General features: G+C 38.7%; 1 protein-coding gene and 1 long non-coding RNA gene across 6 annotated transcripts in view; one reads left to right on the forward strand and one right to left on the reverse strand.

Annotated features, from left to right (window-relative positions):
• Window positions 1-6,491, reverse strand: part of LOC139826438 (uncharacterized) — a 42,272-nt gene extending 35,781 nt beyond the window's left edge. For both annotated transcript variants that reach the window (XR_011736503.1, XR_011736502.1), the window contains exon 1: window positions 5,605-6,491. This is a non-coding gene — a long non-coding RNA (uncharacterized lncRNA). The remainder of the gene's footprint in view (window positions 1-5,604) is intronic.
• Window positions 6,492-6,704: 213 nt separating this feature from the next.
• Window positions 6,705-21,176, forward strand: part of VPS13A (vacuolar protein sorting 13 homolog A) — a 106,197-nt gene continuing 91,725 nt past the window's right edge. For all 4 annotated transcript variants that reach the window (XM_065860129.2, XM_071802434.1, XM_071802436.1 and 1 more), the window contains exons 1-13: window positions 6,705-6,872; window positions 12,433-12,476; window positions 12,971-13,013; window positions 13,993-14,088; window positions 14,370-14,471; window positions 15,101-15,210; window positions 15,654-15,713; window positions 16,809-16,868; window positions 17,100-17,180; window positions 17,611-17,668; window positions 19,742-19,869; window positions 20,085-20,191; window positions 20,746-20,917. In XM_065860129.2, coding sequence (XP_065716201.1) covers window positions 6,773-6,872; window positions 12,433-12,476; window positions 12,971-13,013; window positions 13,993-14,088; window positions 14,370-14,471; window positions 15,101-15,210; window positions 15,654-15,713; window positions 16,809-16,868; window positions 17,100-17,180; window positions 17,611-17,668; window positions 19,742-19,869; window positions 20,085-20,191; window positions 20,746-20,917 — 1,161 coding nt within the window. In that variant the 5' untranslated portion in view covers window positions 6,705-6,772. The remainder of the gene's footprint in view (window positions 6,873-12,432; window positions 12,477-12,970; window positions 13,014-13,992; window positions 14,089-14,369; window positions 14,472-15,100; window positions 15,211-15,653; window positions 15,714-16,808; window positions 16,869-17,099; window positions 17,181-17,610; window positions 17,669-19,741; window positions 19,870-20,084; window positions 20,192-20,745; window positions 20,918-21,176) is intronic.

The following is a 21,176-nucleotide window of genomic DNA, read 5'->3' on the forward strand; positions in this document are numbered from 1 at the left end:
GACTCTAGAAGATTCCCAGATCATTATTCCTCCAAAACTATCAAGACTGATGAATACTATAAGAACCTAGCCAATATATGACCTCTACAGAAATATCCTGTGTTCATTAAAAAATAAAGAAATTCAAAGTCTCACTTGATTCTGAAACAAAAAGTATAATCAATAATAACAATAATGATAACAATATTGTTCAATTATCAAACTACAAACAATAAAAACAGAAATATGGAAAACATCAGCCTCAATGGCAAAGCTCATATTGAATCATATGGATGAAGTGCACAGCAACTGTCAAAACATGGTATTTTTTAATTCCTGGGTCATCTGCATACAGGGAAGGAATCTTTATTCCATATATATTTTACAATTACTATAAATACGCAAAAACTGAAACTTCAAAGCAACTCTATATGAAACCTGTTTTAAACAACCATTTGCAGACACTACCATTAGGTGCATGTGAAACATATAATGGCTACGATGTATGTTTACAAGAAAGTACTGCCCATTATGACAGAAAAAGGTCACACTGTTCTCCATTTATGATGGAGTCAGCTTCAAGATCCTCACTGTTTCAATTTATTAGTCCTGACGCCTTTCTGAGTAGTACTTCCAAAACAACAACCACAAAGACTTGTGATGCAATTCTGCATCTTCTATAGAAAATGTTTGTCTTCAGACAACAATCTTGAGTATCTGATAAAATCTACAGGTTTATGCCCTATGCTGCTTTCTGCCCCTGTATTATTCCTTAATTTCATCCTTAATAAAGTCCCGCAAAAACAGAATACAGTGCAGCTTGACAAAAGAAGCCTGCTGAGGCTACCTACTGAATATAATTCAGGTAATGCAAACCTTAGGATGCCATAGCTCAACCATAGTTGAGAAGTAAGTCATTTAAAGAAAAAAAACAAACAAACATGAACTGTAGTGTAGTAATGTCCCTAGTCCCAGGGAAATTCTGAAAGTAGTGAAGTGCAGTTATTAAAACCAGCAAATTTCTTCGTTTCAATGAGGATTTATTTTTTCATGAGACAATGAAAAGAGATCTAAAATTTCTAATAAAGGAACAACCATGAAAATCGACATAGTCTTAAGCAAAAATAGTTGTACTTCTCTTGGAATTAATTAAGCTTCAGTGTTTTAACTGATGCATCTACTACAGCTTTTTTCTGACTGTGAAAGACAAGGATTCCAAGTTAGCTGTAACAGAGTAATGTTGTCAGTTAGAGGAAATAATGATGAATGAGAAACTTACAGACTTCAGATGTTATATTTAAAAATGACATTTGAAACAGAAATAATTATATCCCTGTTTTATAAGTTCAAATACCGTACTTACATATCTGATTTAGAAATACATTTTCATGTTGTATAAAATGTAAAAATATACATCCAGGTTTTGTTCTCAAATGTCTATGAGATTCATTACTGATCTTAGAGGAAACGGCTGTAGGTGAAACAGAAAGCATGAGTACAAGCAGAAAGCTTTCTAGTCTTTAAAAAGGGCAAGAAGGAGGACCCGGGTAATTACAGACCGGTCAGCCTCACCTCTGTCCCTGGGAAAGTAATGGAACAGCTTATCCTTGGTGCCATCTCAAGGCACATCAGGGATAAGAGGGTCATTAGGGGCAGTCAGCATGGCTTTACCAAGGGTAAGTCATGCTTGACCAACCTCATAGCCTTTTATGAGAATGTAACAAGGTGGATGGATGATGGCAGAGCAGTGGATGTGGTCTACCTTGACTTCAGTAAAGCCTTTGACACAGTCCCTCACAGCATCCTCACAGCTAAATTGAGGAGGTGTGGTCTAGACAATAGAGTAGTGAGGTGGGTTGCAAACTGGCTTAAAGAGAGAAGCCAGAGAGTGGTGGTCAATGGTGCGGAGTCCAGTTGGAGGCCAGTATCTAGTGGAGTGCCTCAGGGGTCAGTACTGGGGCCAATATTATTCAATATATTCATTGATGATTTAGACGAGGGAATTGAGTGTACTATCGGCAAGTTTGCTGATGACACTAAGCTGGGAGGAGTGGCTGACACGCCAGAAGGCTGTGCTGCCATCCAGCGGGACCTGGACAGGCTGGAGAGTTGGGCGGGGGATAACCTGACGGAATTTAACAAGGGAAAGTGTACAGTCCTGCATCTGGGCAGGAACAACCCCAGGTTCCAGTATAGGTTGGGGCATGACCTATTAGAGAACAGTGTAGGGGAAAGGGACCTGGGGGTCCTGGCGGACAACAGGATGACCATGAGCCAGCACTGTGCCCTTGTGGCCAGGAAGGCTAATGGCATCCTTGGGTGTATTACAAGGGGGGTGGTCAGTAGATCGAGAGAGGTCCTCCTTCCCCTCTACTCCGCCCTGGTGAGACCCCATCTGGAATATTGTGTCCAGTTCTGGGCCCCTCAGTTCAAGAAGGACAGGGAACTGCTGGAGAGGGTCCAGCGTAGGGCAACAAAGATGATTAAGGGAGTGGAGCATCTCCCTTATGAAGAAAGGCTGAGGGAGCTGGGGCTCTTTAGTTTGGAGGAGACTGAGGGGTGACCTTATTAATGTTTATAAATATATAAAGGGTGAGTGCCACGAGGATGGAGTCAGGCTCTTCTCAGTGGCAAACAATGATAGGACAAGGGGCAATGGGATCAAGCTGGAACACAAGAGGTTCCACTTAAATTTGAGAAAGAACTTCTTCTCAGTGAGGGTAACAGAGCACTGGAACAGGCTACCCAGGGAGGTTGTGGAGTCTCCTTCCCTGGAGACATTCAAAGCCCGCCTGGACACATTCCTGTGCGACCTCACCTAGGCGTTCCTGCTCCAGCAGGGGGATTGGACTAGATGATCTTTTGAGGTCCCTTCCAATCCCAAACATACTGTGATACTGTGATACTGTGAAGCATAGGTGATCTGCCAGGGCAAACACTTGTTATTACTCTTCCAGTTGGGATGACTCTCCAGCTAAAATCCTCTGCGCAGGTACTCTCTTATTGTTTATGTGCTTGCAGTAAAAGAAACTAAGTGTGGATGCAGTATACTTTTGCTTAATTAACATGCTTGGTATCACGGACAAAGTTATTAATTTCCCTGCTTTTGCCATATGACACATCTTCAATTGAAGAAGGAACCATCTACTTTGTGGTCTGCTCCTGTTTAGCATTCACATATAGGGCCAGACTTTTGTAGTTACTGAGGCACTGAAAAACACATGCTGAATGGTGTTGATGAGAGCAACTAATAATTCCTGCCAAGCAGAGACCAGCAAGAGAGAGCATTTCACATCTAGAAAGGGAAAAGCCACAGTTTACACTGCTAGGGATCTGCTGAAAAAGACACTGAGTCATCTTAGAGAATGTGTTCAGAAGCCTACTGTACTTTTAAAGTTTCTGTTTTGCCACACTGCAGAGTGCATTTCTTTGGTGACGGCAGGAAGAATATAATTACTCTCTAATTTGTTTCTAGAACTGTAAGAACTGGCTCTAAAATTAAGCAAAAATGTTTCATTGGTAAGCAGATCTTGGAGTTTTTATTGCATACCATGATCAGATGGAAAATTCAGAAGTGGTTTTGCTTCTGAGTTTCACAGAGTTTAAGCGGTTTAGGCTCAGTACTACAGACTTGCTGAGTAGGATTACTACACTCTTCAGCAATTACTGTATTGCTGCATGTATAACCGAAGTAGTTTAGGACTGACACATATTTCACCTTGTCCTGAGGAAAAGGTTGTGTAAGTAGAGCAAATATTGTTTCACCATGATTCAGCTGATTCTGAAGGAGATTCAAAGCCATGGCTCTGAAAGATTTAGAAATAAGGCATTCTTGCAATGTGTGGTTTCACTGCAGTTATGAATGCATTTAAAATAGTTCATGAAATAGCTCATTAATTTTGACATCCCTGTAAGACTGACAGAATTCTGGTTTTGAGGACACACTAAGTTAGCTTCATAGTCCATCCCGTTTTATTCACCACCCTTCATGCTTCTTCGATCCAAAGCCATTCTGAAAGCATTATCTGCAACACGGAAGAAACAAGCATAAGGAGTTTCATTTTTATAAACATGAAAATACATGGAATCATGGCAGTATATCTGAAGCTATGTGAATTCACTAGACCCTGGATATTAGAAGATTTGGAGAAGCATAAAAATCTCAGAAACACCTTTTATGTTTTTTTCTATGAGCAAATTTGCTTGCCTGAGCTCTGATATGTGACTGAGGCGGCTGCCAGTAGTCATCCTGTAGCAGAGAACAGCATTGTACCCTGAAAATGACCTGACATCCTGGCAGACCTTTGAAATGTTGAGTCACTTCAGTAGAAATTTGAGCAGTGTTGGCACAGAAGTCAGAGAAAACTGACCCAGGATCACCCTTTGGCACAGAGGAGACTGTGGCCTCCAAGCTCAGCTTGAAGAAATGGTATAAGCAGGGAGCCCAGAAATCTGGCTGGTAATACTTAGCCAGATGTGAAGCAGTTTTATTACAGATGTGGAGTGCCATAAAGGTATGAGCACCTTTGATCATAAAATTCAGAAAAGCATAGAGATTATTAATGGCTCTCTATGTGGGCCGCAGGAACAAACAGAACACAAGTTCATGTGAAAAAATGGCTATCCAAGTGCCTGTGATTGTGTCCCATACATAGACAAAATTCTCAAAGTTTGTGGAAATCCCAGGGAGAAATTTCAGTTCATGTGACTGGTAGAAGCCAGCCCTGGAGATGCATGCTGCCAAAGCTCAACTTCGGAAGAGTTAAGTGGACAGGAGGAGATGTAGATGGATTTAACATCTTGCTTTTCAACAATCAGATAGGAAGATATGTGGTGTAGCCAGAAAAGCCCTATGTTCATGTTTTTATCTAGAGACAGCTTATAAGAAATATATTTGGCTTTTTGTAATAAATTTATAGAAAGCCTGCTGCACAAATGTTCTCATGTATGTGTAGCAGTGCTTGGCCACGGTTACATTTGATACGCACAAGTTGCTGACTGCATTTTGGTTTTTATTGGTCTAGATTATGTCTTTCTAACGCCGTGTTTATTTTTATGTTACTGCTGTCTCTCAAGAGAAAAAGGTGTTAAACCCAAGAGCTGCAAAAACAGAGATTCCAGTTTCTTCAAACAATACACAACAAACTTCAGAGGAACCTAAGTGTCAATTAGACAGTATGGGGGTTTTTGTTGTCTGTTATCCTTCCTTCTTCAGTCTCTTTCTCTCCCCGCTTCCTTGCATTAATAAACGGAGAACAACGATGTCCTTGATAAAAAGTGTGCTTCCTTCAACCCAGCTACTTCTTTGTAAATGATTAAATTCTGCATGTTGCGGGAAGGAGAGGCATTGCTGATGCAGCAGACTGTGGATAAGTAGGCAAATACATGCCACAGTGAAAGAAAAGGTCAGGAAAAGCAGTAGGTAGCTTTCTTTTAGTAGAACAGAAACGAAGGAAACTGTATAATCTCTGCCAGTCTTCCCATTCCTATCCCCCCAGTCAATAAGATAGTCTAATTAAAATGGTTTAATTTAGTGTCGTAGGTTCAGTGACAATGACAGAAGGGAATACAGCCTGCTCCTGCGCAGGATCCGCATCAGCTGCTGCTTCCTTTGGGCACACCCACCTGCTCTGGTGTGGGGTCCTCCCTGGGCTGCAGGTGGATCTCTGGTCCAGCACGGACCTCCATGGGCTGCAGGGGTCAGCTGGCCTCATCATGGTCTGCACCACGGGCTGCTGGGGAATCTCTGCTCTGGTACCTGGAGCACCTCCTTGCCCTCCTGCTCCACTGACCTCGGTGTCTGCAGAGTTGCCTCTCTCAGATGTTCTCACTCCTCTCTCACAGCTGCTGTTGCGCAGCAGTTTTTACCCTCTCACAAATACATTATCACGGAGGTGCTACAAGTGTTGCTGAGGGGCCCAGCGGAAGCTGAGCTGGAGCCAGCTGGAACTGGCCATGTCCAGCACGGGGCAGCCCCTGGTCCCTCCGCAGAGAGACATCCCTGTCCCCACAAACTTGCCACATAAACTTAATACTGCATGTTATAAAAGCTCAGGGGGTTGCTTAACAATAAAATATTTAAACTAAATTTCAAACCTAACTGTTGCAGTTCCAGGAACAGGCTGGAGGACAACTGTGTTCCTGCTGTCATCTGTGGCTGTCCAGCAGAATGGGAGGCTCCGCACTCAGGGCAGGCATGAGCCCCATTTTTCAGTTTGATTCAGCAGATCCCCAAGCCAACAAACAGCATGAGAGTCAAGCTCTTCGGAGAAGTATCTTAAATTCAACTTGGTTTAGTCATTATGCTAATAATAGTTCAGCCACTTTCAAATAGCTGAGAAATGTAATAACTTCTACGCTTGCCTACCCTGAGGAAAAAATTCTTCAAGAAATCGTAGTGGCTACCATATTTAAACACCTAGGACGAGGTACTTGATATGTTACAACGAAACAAAATGGCTAAACAGCGTGAGATCCCCCGCCTTCCCTCGGAAATGGTTCTCTTTCAGGCCCTCGCCGGCTGCCGTAGCCTCAGCGACCCGTGCCCCGCCCTCCCCGCGCGCGCAGCCGGCACCGAGCTCTTGCGCCTGCGGGCGGGAAAGCATACTAGCGCGCCTGCGCAAGTGGCCCACCGCCTCGGCGGCCGGCGGGAGGTGGGCGGGGCCGGGCCGGGCCGGGCCGGGAGGGTCCCGCCCCCTCGGACCGCGGGGCGGGGCGGCGCAGCGCGTGTGGCGGGGGCGGGGCCGCGCTGGGCTCTGAGCGGCGGCGCTGCTGCTGCTGCCGGGGCGGCAGGATGGTGTTTGAGTCGCTGGTCGTGGACGTCCTGAACCGGTTCCTCGGCGACTACGTGGTGAACCTGGACAGCTCCCAGCTGAAGCTGGGCATCTGGGGAGGTACGGGGCTGCCGCGCCGCGGGGGGTCGCGCTAGGGAGCCGCCCGCCCGCTGCCGCCGCCGCCCTTGGCACTCCCGCGGCGTCTGCTTCGGCCCGGCCGGGTTCGGGGCCGTCCTGCCGCCCGCGCAAGGGAGGAGGCCAGGGCGGTGTCCCTGAGGCGTCCGGGCCGGGCGGTGCCGCGCCGCGCTGGGCTGGGCTGCCTGCCCGGCAGCTTTTTCGCCGCTCCACCTGCCCGGCAGCTTAAAAATAGTCGTGGGGGCGGGCGAGCTGGGGAGAAGATGTCGGGGGGCGGGCGTGGAGCAGCTGGTGGCGGTTGCGGCAGTGGGGGACAGGAGGCGTCAGCGGGGCTAGGAGCAGTCGCAAAACCAGGGGAAAAAACGGGCGAAAAATGCTTGAGGTGTATGAGGGTTCGCTTGGGCTTGGGCTGGCGGGTTTCGCGGTCTTCGGGGCCTTACGGCGTTTGCGGGAAGTTTGGGGCGCAGCTGGAGCCCCCGGAGCCCGCAGCCCAACCCGACCCGGCCGTGGGTGCGTGCGACACCGGGCGGAGTGACTGAGACATTCCCTGCCCCGGAATAAGAAACTGAAAATAAACACCGGGCGTTTTGATCTCGTTTTGTGTCAGTGAATGCCAGTGGAAGTCAGTGGCCTCTCTGCAAACGGGGGTGACGTGCCATTTTTTTGGGTGCTGTTATTTGTAGGTCTAGAATAGTTGTCATGTTTCTTTTTTTTTTTTTTTTTAACATTAGAGAATTAGGAACATTGACTGGCTGAGGTGCTTGCAAAAGCTGTGACCAGCTGTGCTAGGCAGGGTAAGCAATAATCTTTAGAAATAAATTAGCATTTTGGCTCTGAAGGGAGGAAAGTATTCTGTTAGTGCTGTGTTGAGGTCCCTTTAGCAAAGTATGTACAAGGAAACAGCAACAAAGGTCTGTCTTTCCAATATGTCTGGGCAAAATAGGGCAACATAAGAAAACACAAGTATGATTAACAGATGCATATGCCGTGACCACTTTTAGATTGGTTTTGGATGTTCATTCCAGGTGTCTGCAGCATCAGCAAATGCAAACACACAGGTGCAAGGTTTTTTTTACATGTGTGTTTACAGATCTTTAGGTGTGAAGCATCCTTGAGGTATTCCCTACCTACAATTCCATTCTCAGGTGCTGATATATATGAGTCAGATTTTAGAAGCTTTTCCTGGAGGTTTATGCATCCTAAACATTTTTGTTTCATGCTTCTGTGTTTGAAATGGCATCCTTATTTGGTTTAATCTCCGTGGTAGTTTTGATTCTGTTAATCACGTCATTTGTAGTGTTTTTTGCAACATTCAGTCTCTATATGGAGTCTTAAGACTGCGACAGTACCTGTAACTTCTGGAGAGAAACTATAAACTACGTTAATTGGAAAGACCAAGTCTCAGAAAATATATAAGGGAAGGAAATCACATTCCTTAAGAATTCCATTAGTATGAAGCAGAATAAAAAGTTACTGTGTTAGGCAGCCATCGGGGAAGGTTATTGGATGATGCTGGGAAGGGCAGTGTTTTAAATCTCTTCTTGTTTTGGTCGTCACTGAAAAATACAGTTTCAATAAGCTGCTGGTTTAGAAAAGCAGGTTAGAGAAGTGTTTAGATAAGTTAGATATTTTTTTGAGTGGTCTAGGCCTAATAAAGTTATACTTGAATACCTGAAGAAATGAAGTGATGTGAGATGTTGAGAGTTATCTTTGAGAAGAAGTGAAGTGTGGTTGAAGTTTCCAGGTACTATGAGAGACTCAACAGTTGTTTCACCAAGCTCCATGTTGCCGCTCTTTGGCTAGATCTGAAGAACCATTCATTCACTGTCTTGATTAGACCCTCTGAATGGCTTTTAAAATACTCAGTTATTTGTTGAGCTGGCACATGTCTCAACCACATCTTACTTAACACAATTTGTCATTTGCATAGCTGGTGTCTCTTACTGGGGCAGCTACATTAGTAGAATGATACACTAAGATAATTGACACAAACTTGTGAGTGCACAGGCAGTTTTTACCTGCTTTTTTTTTTTTTCTGGCTACAACTACTATTCTACTAAAAGACTTCTTCTTTTACATACCTTTCCTTGTCTGGGTATAGCAGGTGCAATCCTACCCTTATGTACTAGTAATTTGAATTGACTGAGGAATGCAGAATATCTAGTAGTTTCTGCTGCCTTTCATGACCTATTTTACAAGAGGTGTCAATAGAGGAAGTATTTGGCAGACACTCAAATCCTCAAAGACTTACAGCTTGTCTCCAAAAGGTATGCTTAAGCAGGAATAATTAGCAGCACAAACACAAGTGAGAAATGACTGGCAAAGTTAGCAGTTTTTATAAAGTGATCAAAGGGCTTCACAAGCTGACAATGCTGTTGCTATAAAGCAGAAATTCTGTTAAAGTATGTGAGCGGAAATGTTGGATACTGGTCAGATACCAGCTGAGGTATTTTCAGTTTCTGATGGCTATCATCTGTCATCTCTCTCTCATCTGTCTTCCCTGCCCCTGCCTTCCCTCTACGCCCCACTCCCATTCTTATTTACAAGACAGCAGAGATGTGATGAACACATAGGTTAAATCTGCAGGATTTTTATAGGAATTAAAGTTCTTCCCCGTCTTTAACTTCTGTTCACATCCACAACAAAATTTCAGTTAGGCCTCTTTGATGAAATAGTTTACTGATTGTTATCTTATTTTCTGTATCTTTTTTTGCAAGCTAAGTCCTTGGTAGTAGATGTTGGTTCATGCACTCGAATTCATTAAGTTATTTTGAGTATATAAAATTAAAACTATAAACCTATTTATTCCAGAATTTTGACCAATGTTTGTTTTTGTTGAATTATTGACCATGTCCAGGGATCTGTAAAGCTAAGTGTTTGCTTTATAATATAGCCTAAATAAATCCTAGACTGTACTATAGGTATTTATAAATGTTCTGGCTTTTATTATTGTTTTGGCTGTTAGCCTGCGTGTTTAACCCTAGATATTTATACAACCCCATCTGCTTGTATATACAGATTTCAAGGCTCCTTCGTTGGGCAATTTTTAACCCATCAAATGGGGTTTAATCTGGATATGTTTCTGTCATCAAAACCAAGACACATCCAGTTGCCCCCGAAGGGGAAACAAACAAACAAACAGACAAAACCAAAATCAAAACCGAACAGCCGAACCTTGATATATTTTGAAATTCTTGCCATCAAAGTTCATTTGCAGTGCTCCAAGAAAGTAAAATTTGGTAGCTGTGTTATGTCTTTATGAGGGCTTCCCTAGCCTCAGTCAGGACTCAATGCTGTTGCACTCAGAGCTGCTTTCCATGGCAAGTGAAACAGCGGAGTGTAATGGAGAATACTGACGTGTTTGTGAGTGTTAAAAGTGGTTGCCAGGTGGAGTATGGTAGCTTTGAATGTAGTTCATGTTTACTTGCAGGAATGTTTAGTTAATATCTTTCTTGCACTCTCAAGTGTGGGGAAAATAAATGTTGTGTAAATGTACAGAACACAGAGCTTCACTAGTAGCCTTTTGTGTGCTTTGGTAGTCCATTCACGATCATCAGACCCTCAGTCAAGGCTTTTGTAAGTAAACTGGGATATTTTAGTGAATGTATTTCAATAATTTTATACTAAAATTAAGATGATTGAAGTTTTACTAATTTCTAGCTCTTCTAGTGATTTTAAGTAAAACCTTAAAACTTATTAATTGTAAAAACTTAAGTGTAGGAAAAATGATGAAGAATTAATTACTGTACTTCCCAATGCCAGCATTTCACATAGAATTGTCAAAACCATCTTGCTTGAAACAGTATCGACACCGTGTATTTTCTCTGCCATTATGATGTGCTCAGGTAAAGTGACATATAGTTCTCCCTCACAAAACATTGTTTGTAAGTTGTTGAGATAATAATCCTTGTTCTCTTTGCAGTACCTTGTTTTAGGAAGCATTAGGGCTGCCAAATTACTGCAGCTGAAGTTACTGTGCCTCAGCTTAAATGTGGCCTGTGCCAAACTCTTGATAAAGGAGAGGTAATGTTTACTTAGCCGACAGTGAAAGTGAAAGAAACTAAACCCAGTTAAACTACTTCATGTGTCACATGGTCTTAGAGTTTGTGAACATTTTTACTGTGACTTAACTGACGTGCAAAAATTGCATGTCATGCATGGTAACTTGGTTACAAACATGAACCGTTGGTCTGGATACCATTAGAATTACTTGCTGTGAATACAATTACAGTTAGTGATGATGTCTTGGAGAAGCAAATGCCTTTTTAAAAAAAAAAAATTCTAACGTTGCCGTCAATATGTGTGCGTTGTAAGGCTTAAAAGCAGAACCATCAGCTCGTAAAAACCATCTTTCTGCATGCAGTGTGTCTCTGGAAAAGCTGATGGTGACACATACCAGATGTATAGAATTCTACAGAAAAGCGATAGTAGATTGTTGCAATGAATAAATTAAACAATTAAAAACTTTTCTGTATTTTGTGAGTACTACAATATGGGTGAATTAGTTTACCTGATCAGCTCTTCCACAGAAGTTCCACCACTTCAGCCAACTGTTCTAATGAATGTATTTTCGAGATTAGGGTCCAGTTTCCCAAACTTGGTGGTGCTCTGATCAGTAGTCTAATGCCATCAACACTATATAACCGCAAGAATATTTATTGCAGTTGCAGTTCCTGTCTCCCCGTATGTTTGGCCATTTCTAACTTGCATCTGCAGAAGGAAAGCCTTGTGGCATCAATCAAATCTACATTTGCAGTCTTAAATTGTATTCCTCTCCAGGCCTATAATCTGCTACTCATTTCCTGAATCTCACTTATGCACCTGCTCACCTGTCTCAGGTGTCTGTTCCATGTGCATGTGTTAACACGTATTCAAAGATAACAGTTGCAAGTGTCTCATCGTTCTTGTAGAATTTGCAGAAGACATTACTCCGCGTGCATGTGGAGTTACAGGTTTCCTAGTTCCTTTCAATGTTCCTTTGTTATAACAACTGTCTAATGTCAAGTATGTTTTAAAAACTGATTTTGCAATTAAAATTTTTTGTGTTTATAGGGTACTGAATAACAATAATTGTTAAGACATTTAAAAAGTAGACTTACTGAAATACTTCCTGTGAAATTTTTTATGCCTATGAATATAACTTGTGAATGTAAGATCTTTTGAGCACTAAAAATTCACTCTAAATTGAATGTTGCTAGATTTCCACAAGCATAGGAAGCAGATGGTTGAGGAAAAAGAAATAAACTTCCTTTCAAAATAGGTCCTTAGAAAATGTGACAGTATTTCCATCATTTTTACTTTGAGGAATCTCAGGTTCTTTTCAAGCTCAATGAGAAAATCTCAGATATTGTTTTGTGAAATGAATGAAATATTTTTTCTTCCTCATCTTTCGTGGCTATTTGGAGTGTGGATTGTGGATATCTTCCACAGCAAAGAGTTGAAGAACCACGGGTCAGGCACCACTGACTCAGGCTTTGGGATGTTCGACATGCACCACTACTACTTTGCTTATTGTAGCTTTACTTATTGGCTTTTTTGCTTTTAGGAGCTGTAGCACTGAAGAATCTTGAAATAAAGGAAAATGCACTGGTAAGTTAGTGAAAATAAAGCTGTTACAAAACAGATTCTTGAAAAATATTTTCAGTTGTGTGTGCTTTTTTTGGTTCTTATTTTTAGATATACTTTCTTTTAAGTGAAAGCTTGCTGATTTGTTTTCTCTGCATTTGTGTGAATTGTCTAATTAATTTACAATTAAATTTAAAGGTGAAGGTGTATGCTGGCATAATTTAGCTTTTTCTTTTTTTATTTTTTGGTATTTGCCAAAACAAAATTCAGCAATTGCTAAAATAATGTGTTTTTTTCAAAAGCAGTACTGAAAGGCCTTTTTTCCTCTAGCTCATCAAGTTAGAAACTTGCTCTTGGGAATGTTTTTAGCCTAGCATGGTTTAACAGTCTAAATCAGTAACCTTCAGTGGTTGAAAGGTAAATATGATGTTAAGGTTATAATTGTTTTTTTTTCCTGTATGGTGACATCTCCCAAGTTGCTGAAATGAGCTTAAGTGTTTCAAACCACTTTCTTTCAGAGTCAGCTGGATGTGCCATTTAAAGTTAAAGCAGGACATATTGGTAAGTTACATTTTTATCATACACCCATGTAGGAGTTACTAAACACGCTACTTTTCCTTGCATCTGGCTCTAGGCATCCTAAGAAAGTAATTTTCTTAGTTTCCTTGATTTGCGTGCTTTGTACACTCTGAAGTTTATCTCTTCTGAAAAAAAGCTGCTTGAAGAAGCTACTTTTCTTGACCTGAGGTGGCCAAGTTAAAATATACTGGAGTCTTGCCTAATCACTTCAATAGTAATGTGAAAAGAACCCAACACAGCAAAGATGAACAACTGAGCAGGACTGGATCTCCTCCGTTGTCTTAGCAAGACTCCACAGCTGATTGTGCCTTCCATTTCTATCCTCCTTCCCTGTTTTTGCTTATATTAAGTTTTCTCAGTGCATGTTGATTGTCTTGTAAAAGTTAGTGGTTTCTTAAAGCAAACTAAATCTAAAGCCATTGTGTTTCCTGTAAATCCACCTGGAAGTATATATTTTCCTGTGACTGATTTCATAGTTTGTTGAAATTGGCACTTGTGTGAGCAGCAAGAGCCACTGTGATCTCAGAGTCCCCATGTTCTCAAAACATGCGCACTACTTTGAGATTCTTTTCCACATGTTTTTTAAAAATTCTGATTTGGGGAGTGTTTGATTACATGTGAGCTGCCCATGCTTATCTTGTGTATGAGAGTGCTGCAGTGAATTTGCAAGGAGGGAGAGGTTGCTGTTAGGAAGAAGGAATATAATTCAAGGGAGTAAGAAAAGAACCTGTAGATATATTAGTTCTGCTCACAGAAAAACTTGAGTCATGTTCATTTGTGTGCTGAGTAAAACAAACAACCCAAAGGACATGTGCCTCAGGTGCACTGTTTTTTTTTTTTCTTTCTGGTGTAATAATGGTTCAAAGACTTCATGGTTAATGTTGATTAGATTTCTGATTGTTTTTATTTGGTGTTCAGCTATTCAACTGTATACCTCAACCTGTTTATTTTGTGTTTCTAGGTCAACTTAACCTACAGATTCCATGGCAAAACCTTTACACTCAACCTGTTGAAGCAGTTCTTGATGGAGTTTATTTGCTTATTGTGCCCACAGCCAGTAAGTTAATGATGAGAAAGAAGTGAATATAGATTGGTGGGTTTTCAGAGGTATCTGGAATAGGTTGGTATTGTTTTTATGACCTTTATTCCTAGTAGATACTCCTACCAAATGCAACTAGATAATGGGAATGAGGCATTTTCCAGTAGTTTACATTTAGTCACCAATTTTTTTGCTGTTATGTAACTATTAACAAAATGTGAAAATTATTGCTTTTGAAAAAGCATCTTCCAAAAATGTGTCAAGTTTTTTTGTATCATACCTTTTTACTTTGTATTTAGGCATAAAATATGATGCTGAAAAAGAAGCAAGGCAGCTCTTGGAAGCAAGGCAAAGGGAGTTGCAGAGGATAGAGGAAGCAAAGCAGAAAATAGCTGACCAAGGTAAGAGTGGGAAAAGATAATGAAACTGTTGCTATTTATTTTATTTATTTTAATCCAGGAATATGTGGATTTGTCGCTTACAGTGTTTTACCTTCTTGTTTTCCTCTTGATATTTAAAAACCTATTACTTTAATATTTTTAGGTGTACCTGTGTGAAAATTAAAAAAGTTCAAACATTGATATGAGCTGATACAAATGGGGCTTTTGAAATATTCCTTGTTTATGTCCTGTATTGCCTGACATTTTCTTTCCTCTTATTTTGTAAGAGACAATTTGACAAAATTCTGTTTAATTTGTACTTTGATACATGTTAAGTCTTATCATCTTAAGTCCATTTTTTGATACTTTCAAGAAATAAGTTTTGGTCATCTTGCGTATCAATGGGTACAAGTCATACCTTTGAACAACCTGATTCTTCATGCAGCAGGTGATAAAACTGAAACTGGTTTGCCTGAGGATGTTAATGGTATAGGTTGGATAAAAACATGTCCTGTGATTACAACTAGAGTACAACATAAAAGAAAATGTAAATGTCTGTCATATAAACATTATGTTATTTTTTTCCTCTAATAGAGTTAAAAAAATACTTTAATGCAAACAAAATATTAAATTATTTTCCTTTAACTTAGATAAAGTAAAAGAAGAGAAGCAAGACACTTTTGTAGAAAAACTAGTCACTCAGGTCATCAAAAATCTTCAGGTGAAAATTTCCAACATCCATATTCGCTATGAAGATGATGTAAGTACTTCTGTATATCTCAGCATAAGGCATTGTATGCTGTAACAGGAAACTCTCTGATTTCTTTTCTACCTGTTGCTTTCCATGTTGAGAGAATCCTAGTAAAGCTTTGGAAAATCCATGGTCTTAAAAAAACAGCCAAACAAAACCAAAACCACAAACAAACACCAAACAAACAAAAACCACAAAGAAACAAGACAAACAAAAAAACCAAAATAAAGTACCGAAAAAAAACCCAAAACCCAACAACGAACATTTAAAGTGAAAACTGATAAAAAGCATAAAGGTATTTATAAGCATATAGTTGAGTATGAAGAAGATATGGTTGTCAGATCTTAGTAATATGTATGTGATTTTTTTATTGTTGAATATTTACTTCCAAATCTAAATTTAGAGCATAAGATAATTTTTTTTTTTTTTTCTATTTCCGCCCACTCTGTTAGATCACAAATCGGAGTAACCCCTTGTCATTTGGGATTTCACTTCAGAATCTAAGTTTGCAGGTAATTTTATATTTCATTGAAAAAACATGTTAATGTATACCGATAGGTTAAGTTACATTTTTTGGTATTATTGTGCTGTCTGGTAGCATGCCGTCAAATGAAATAATACCTATAATCATGAGCAATGCACTGTGGTAACTACTTGGCTTATCAAGCCAGCGTAAATATTGTTGTGGGGGTGTTATTAAAGATAAAGGGCTAACATTAAAACAGTTTGTGGGAAGAAACTCTTACTGTTCTGGCTTCTGCACTTTGTGGTTACCAAGTACCAGACTTTGATGGATTTGGGCTATTCAGAACCTATGAATATTTTGCTGAAACTGCCATGAGCCCCAGGAAAGTTACCATTTGGTATCGAGAAGGGAAAAAAAGAGGATGGTATCTTGTTTCAAACTGAAGCTCAATTCTTTGCTCTGCGAACTCCACTTTAAATTGCAAACAGTAGTCGTCATAGACTGTATAAATTTTTTTTTCTGAAAGGCTACCTAATAGCAGCAATATGCTGATTCTGCTGAGTTGCTCTGATTCAGTAGCTTCTGCTGTGTAACTGATAGTCGTAAAGAAAGTGTATCTAAGTAAATGTTACTTTCTTGAATTAAACAGTTGTCTTCACAGCACTTGTTCTAGCATGTTGAAAGCTTTTGCTAGTCCCTCCCCCTAAACAGTTTTGCATAATGAACAGAAACCTTGTTCTTACTACTTCACTCTTGAAATGCATATTAACCTTGAAGAGGTATAATAACTTATAGTGTTTCTGTTGGGCTCAAACCAAAGTGTTACTTACAGAATTATGAAAGAATATTGGTGTAAAGAAAAACAGTTTGCAATAGTGAGAAAAGAATTTTGATGAATCTTTTGGTTCTTGTGTGCAGCTTACCAGACACTGCATGTACGTGCATGTATTTTGGGGGGCGGAAATAGCCTTATCAAGTTTCCACTTAAAACCATAGTTTAATTGTCTTAAATCAGAATATGGTATCTCATTATTTTCAGTGGAGTTTAATTATGATGATGTTTCTCTCTTTTTCTGGTTTGTTTCAGTGATGATAAAATGTTGTGTTCTAGATATTGGATTAACTTTAATTCTAATTTCAGACCTCAGATAAGAATTGGAATCCATGTTTACATGATGAAACTGCCAAGTTGTTCTACAAGGTATGGTATAAACTGTATGATAAAGAAAGAATTGTTAATAAAACAAGCTGAATTAGAGTTCCTTCAACAGAAAGTGAGATCAAGAAAACACGTAACTGTATAGGTAAAATAAAAAGAAACGTAGTCTGCAAGGAACATTTTGAATGTATTTATTAATCCAAAATTAATAAAATCCAAATTATTAATCTAACATTTTTAGATATTAATACATATGTTCTGTTGTATTGTCAGCTTGTACGACTGGATAACCTTTTTGCATACTGGAATGTGAAGTCAGAGATGTTCTACCATGGTGGTTGTGAGGAATCATTGGTGAGTAAAACATGAGATACTGCATCTAGTATTCTAGTTCATATTCTGAAGCACAGAGCCTACCTTCACATTCAGTTCTGCTTCCATTTATGTCAATGTCCCAGAGAATTGTCTTGTAACTGATAACTTTTTAAGGAAAAATAGTAAATGTTAATGTTTTTTTGTGATGGAGGTAGAACACTGATCTGAGGAAGTTAAAAAAATTCCTTCACCAGTTACAAAATTATATACAATATCTGGTGATCTGTTCAGTGACTTTTATTAGCTAGACATTGAAGGCTTATTCTGTTTAAAACACAGATTAATATTTTGAATTGTACTGTGTATCAGGGATTACCTGAAACCTGTATTACAATGCAAATATTTGACATTTTAAAACCTTACCATGAAATAAAAACATCACATATTTTCAATTTCATTGTATATGTAGGTTAACTTAAAACAGGGAGTTGCCAGCCACAATGTGATTCCAGAAGGTTATGATTTTGGTAAGTGGTATTTTATTTGTATTTGTAATATGTGTGCACACTTCACTTAATTTTTAATGCATCTCAGAGACTGCTACTTTGGCTGTTACTCCAATGTCTTAGGAGTGCAGTTTAGTTCTTCTGTAGGAATAAATGTCTCGCTGATGGCAAATGCTGCACCAGATCTGTAGCCTTAAAAAGGCTTTGATTGAAATATGAGTCTTGAATCTTCTGTCATTCTAATGAAATGTCATACATAAATTCACATCTGTTGATGTAAACCATGTGAAATTCCTTATTTTAAGAAGTTTAGCAAGAACATGCACATCATGTAAGGTTTGTGAATCAGATTGTTTTGAATAATAGATTAATGTTTCTGAGGTCACCTGCCTCTTATGTGAAATGTATCTTTTTCCACTAGAGGTGGAAACAGTAATCACACAACTGTGAAACATCAGCATTTTTGTTTTATTTTGTGTAGTGTTGCCATATGGCAAGCTGTATTGCTTTGAGTGTTGCTTACTTTATTCTGAAAGTTGTGTTGATTCCACTCAAACATGGTGATCGTTTGCTTTTCATTGCATAGAAAATAATTGGATTTTATTCCTCATGCGCATCTGTGTGATTGTTTAGTAACTGTTGACAAGGCAGAATGGCCTCTGAAGTGACTTTTTCTCTACCACTCACAGTTCACTCTAACGAGGGTTAATAAGGGCACTGTAATTTTTATGTTGTTTTTTTTTTCCTCTTTTTTGCCTTTGCTTGAAAGAGGAAGCCTTTTGTGTGTCTTGATCTGACTGCCAGAGAACTATTTAGTAATTTCTTCTGATGTCTGTTTTTTTTTTTTTTTTTAGTAGCTAGTTTTGACTCTTTTTACAAGAAAATAAGTTCAAACATCATTGTCTAACTCTTTACGTAGGAGTTTAAAATAGTTGTATGCAAAGTTGCAGAATTCAGAATTTACACTCTAAAAATTCAACAGTGCTGTCAGAGATGCAGATTTTTAAAGAATGATATGCTGATATTCTGTGGTAAATGAGAACTCTTGCTCTTTTAGAGCAACTCTTTAGCTTGAGACATTGCTAGAAAGGTTGTAAGCACAAAGGCTGCTTCTGTCATTTAATACTTGCACACAGGAAGGGTGAAAAAGGAAATTTAGGAAGTTAAATACAGGGAGAAAATTAGTAGAAATGCTACCACACAAAATGTGTAGAATGAAAGTAAAATAAGCTTCACAAGAAATGCAGGTCTTAAAATGAAACAAGGGTGAATTGGTGTAAACATGTTTTCATCTTGCAAAAATGTGTTTCCACTTGCATGAGCCTTTCAGTAAATTTAGAATATTTGTTATGTAGATGGTCTATCAGTATTTCTGTTGAAATCAAAGGAGTTTTATTTGGTAAAAATACAGTTTACACAAACTCAAGTAATATACAAATTCTTATTGTTGGATCAATTCCTGAAACAGATGGGAAAATGGAACTAAACACAAGACCATATTTAATGCCTGATATTGCCAAATTGTGGAGCAGATAGAACATTTCTGCTCTGGATATTTTTCATGTGATGTGCTTCGCTTTATGTAGGATCCTTATTGATTTTTTTTTTTTCCATGCTTACTTGGGCTTGGATTTAGAAATTTTGTTTTATCCACTGCTGTCGGTATAATTTATCAAACAGTGTACAACATCAGCAACATTTAAAAAATATCCTTATGGAATAAGAGTTATTATAGTGGAATAAGTGCAGTGTTTGAAACTATCTTGTACTAAAATAGTTTCAGTCATAGCCAAAATCCTTAGATTTGTTGCAAATAAAAACTATTAATTGAAACATCTGCCATTTGATACTGCACAGAGGAAATCTTGTGAGAAAGTTCCACGAATGTTTGTTCCAATAGTGTTGCCAGAATGAAACTGGAAATTGAGTATAGTTTGTATTATATTTTAAGCTGTGTTGATTAATTCTTTGTTTTGAACTCTAGCATTTTAAAATGAACAATCTGTTGTAACTTGAGCTGATAGGTATTATGTATTGTTTATGGCAGTCTTAAATAATTTAGTTGCACTTTTTATATCAACTTCTGTTTTTCAGTTTTCCGCCCAATTTCAGCTAGAGCCAAGCTCCTCATGAATCCTCGATCTGATGTTGACTTTTCATCACCGAAAATGGATTTAGATGTAAATTTACAGGATATAACTGTTGAATTCAATAAGCCACAGGTATAAACTGTTTTCCTGAAGTTATATGTAATGGGATAAAAGTTAGTTTGCAAGAATAATAAGAAGAGCAGTCTAAAATTTTATAATAAACATACAAAATCAACTCTCTTCTTGGTCTTGTTTTTCTTTGTAAATGATATTCTGTTTAAAGAGAAGCTTGATTTGTATTTTCAGAAAGGCGATAACATTTAATTTTCTTTTTTCTTATTTTTTAGTACTTCAGTGTTATGGAGCTTCTTGAGTCTATTGATATGATGACTCGAAATCTGCCATATCGGAAGTACAGACCTGATGTTCCAGTGCACAACAATGCCAAGACATGGTATGCCACCTCAGCATTTGAAAATAATTTGTTAGTTATTAATTTGAAATAATTACCATGGGATTGTTTCTAATGTAAGGAGGTTAGAACTAATTTCCTTCTTAAACAGTCTTCTCTTTTTTGTTTGCTTTTCTTAAGCTAGGAACATTAAAAAAAAAATTAAGTGGTGAGGACTACGAACCAAAGGTGAGGACACAGTGTTTGAAAGGCTGTGTTTGCTGTCTTGAAGAGCATTATCAGAATCTTAAGTCTGATGGTGTTTTAATATCCTGACTCTGTTTTGATGGAGACCCAATGATATGTCCCACATACACTTATTTCTGGGCACTTTTTATGCAAGGTTACTTTTTAACTTTAGGAAATAACAATCTGTTAACCTTGTTTGGAAAAAAATAAAATCTTTAGGTTTCTTTACTGATCAGAAGTGTGGTATTAGATAAGAGATTTCACTCTTTCACAACTTGAAGTTGTATTTAGTAGGAATCTGCATAGCCCTAGGTATCATCAGTATATCAAAAGGAATGTAAACTGTACTTAATTTATCTTGCTTTTAGGTGGAAATATGTTATTGATGGCATCCTTGAAGTAAATGTTCAACCTAAGCTCCAAATGTGGTCATGGGAACATATTTGGCACCATAGGAAACAAGTGAAGAACTATAAAGATATGTATAAAACAAAGATAACGTCAAAAAAACCTAATGAAGAAATCTTAAAATTGTTGGAGGTAAGCCATTTTCCATTAAAGGCCTAAGTATTGTTCATCTTGCTACTTTCTTAAACTTAAATGTTTACATGTTCCTAATAAAAAATAAAATTTTCAGTGACTGGACTTGCAGCTTCATCAGTACCTTTCTCTGTGAGTATTATTAATAAACATATTAGATATATTTTTTTAATTAGTAACTACAGTGAAGAAAAACTTAAACCTGGAAAAAAGAGAACAGTTCAAGTGTTCAGCCTGAGCAAATTAGTTTAGTTTGCAT

This window comes from Patagioenas fasciata, chromosome Z, assembly GCF_037038585.1.
Source record: "Patagioenas fasciata isolate bPatFas1 chromosome Z, bPatFas1.hap1, whole genome shotgun sequence".
Taxonomy (NCBI): Eukaryota; Metazoa; Chordata; class Aves; order Columbiformes; family Columbidae; genus Patagioenas; species Patagioenas fasciata.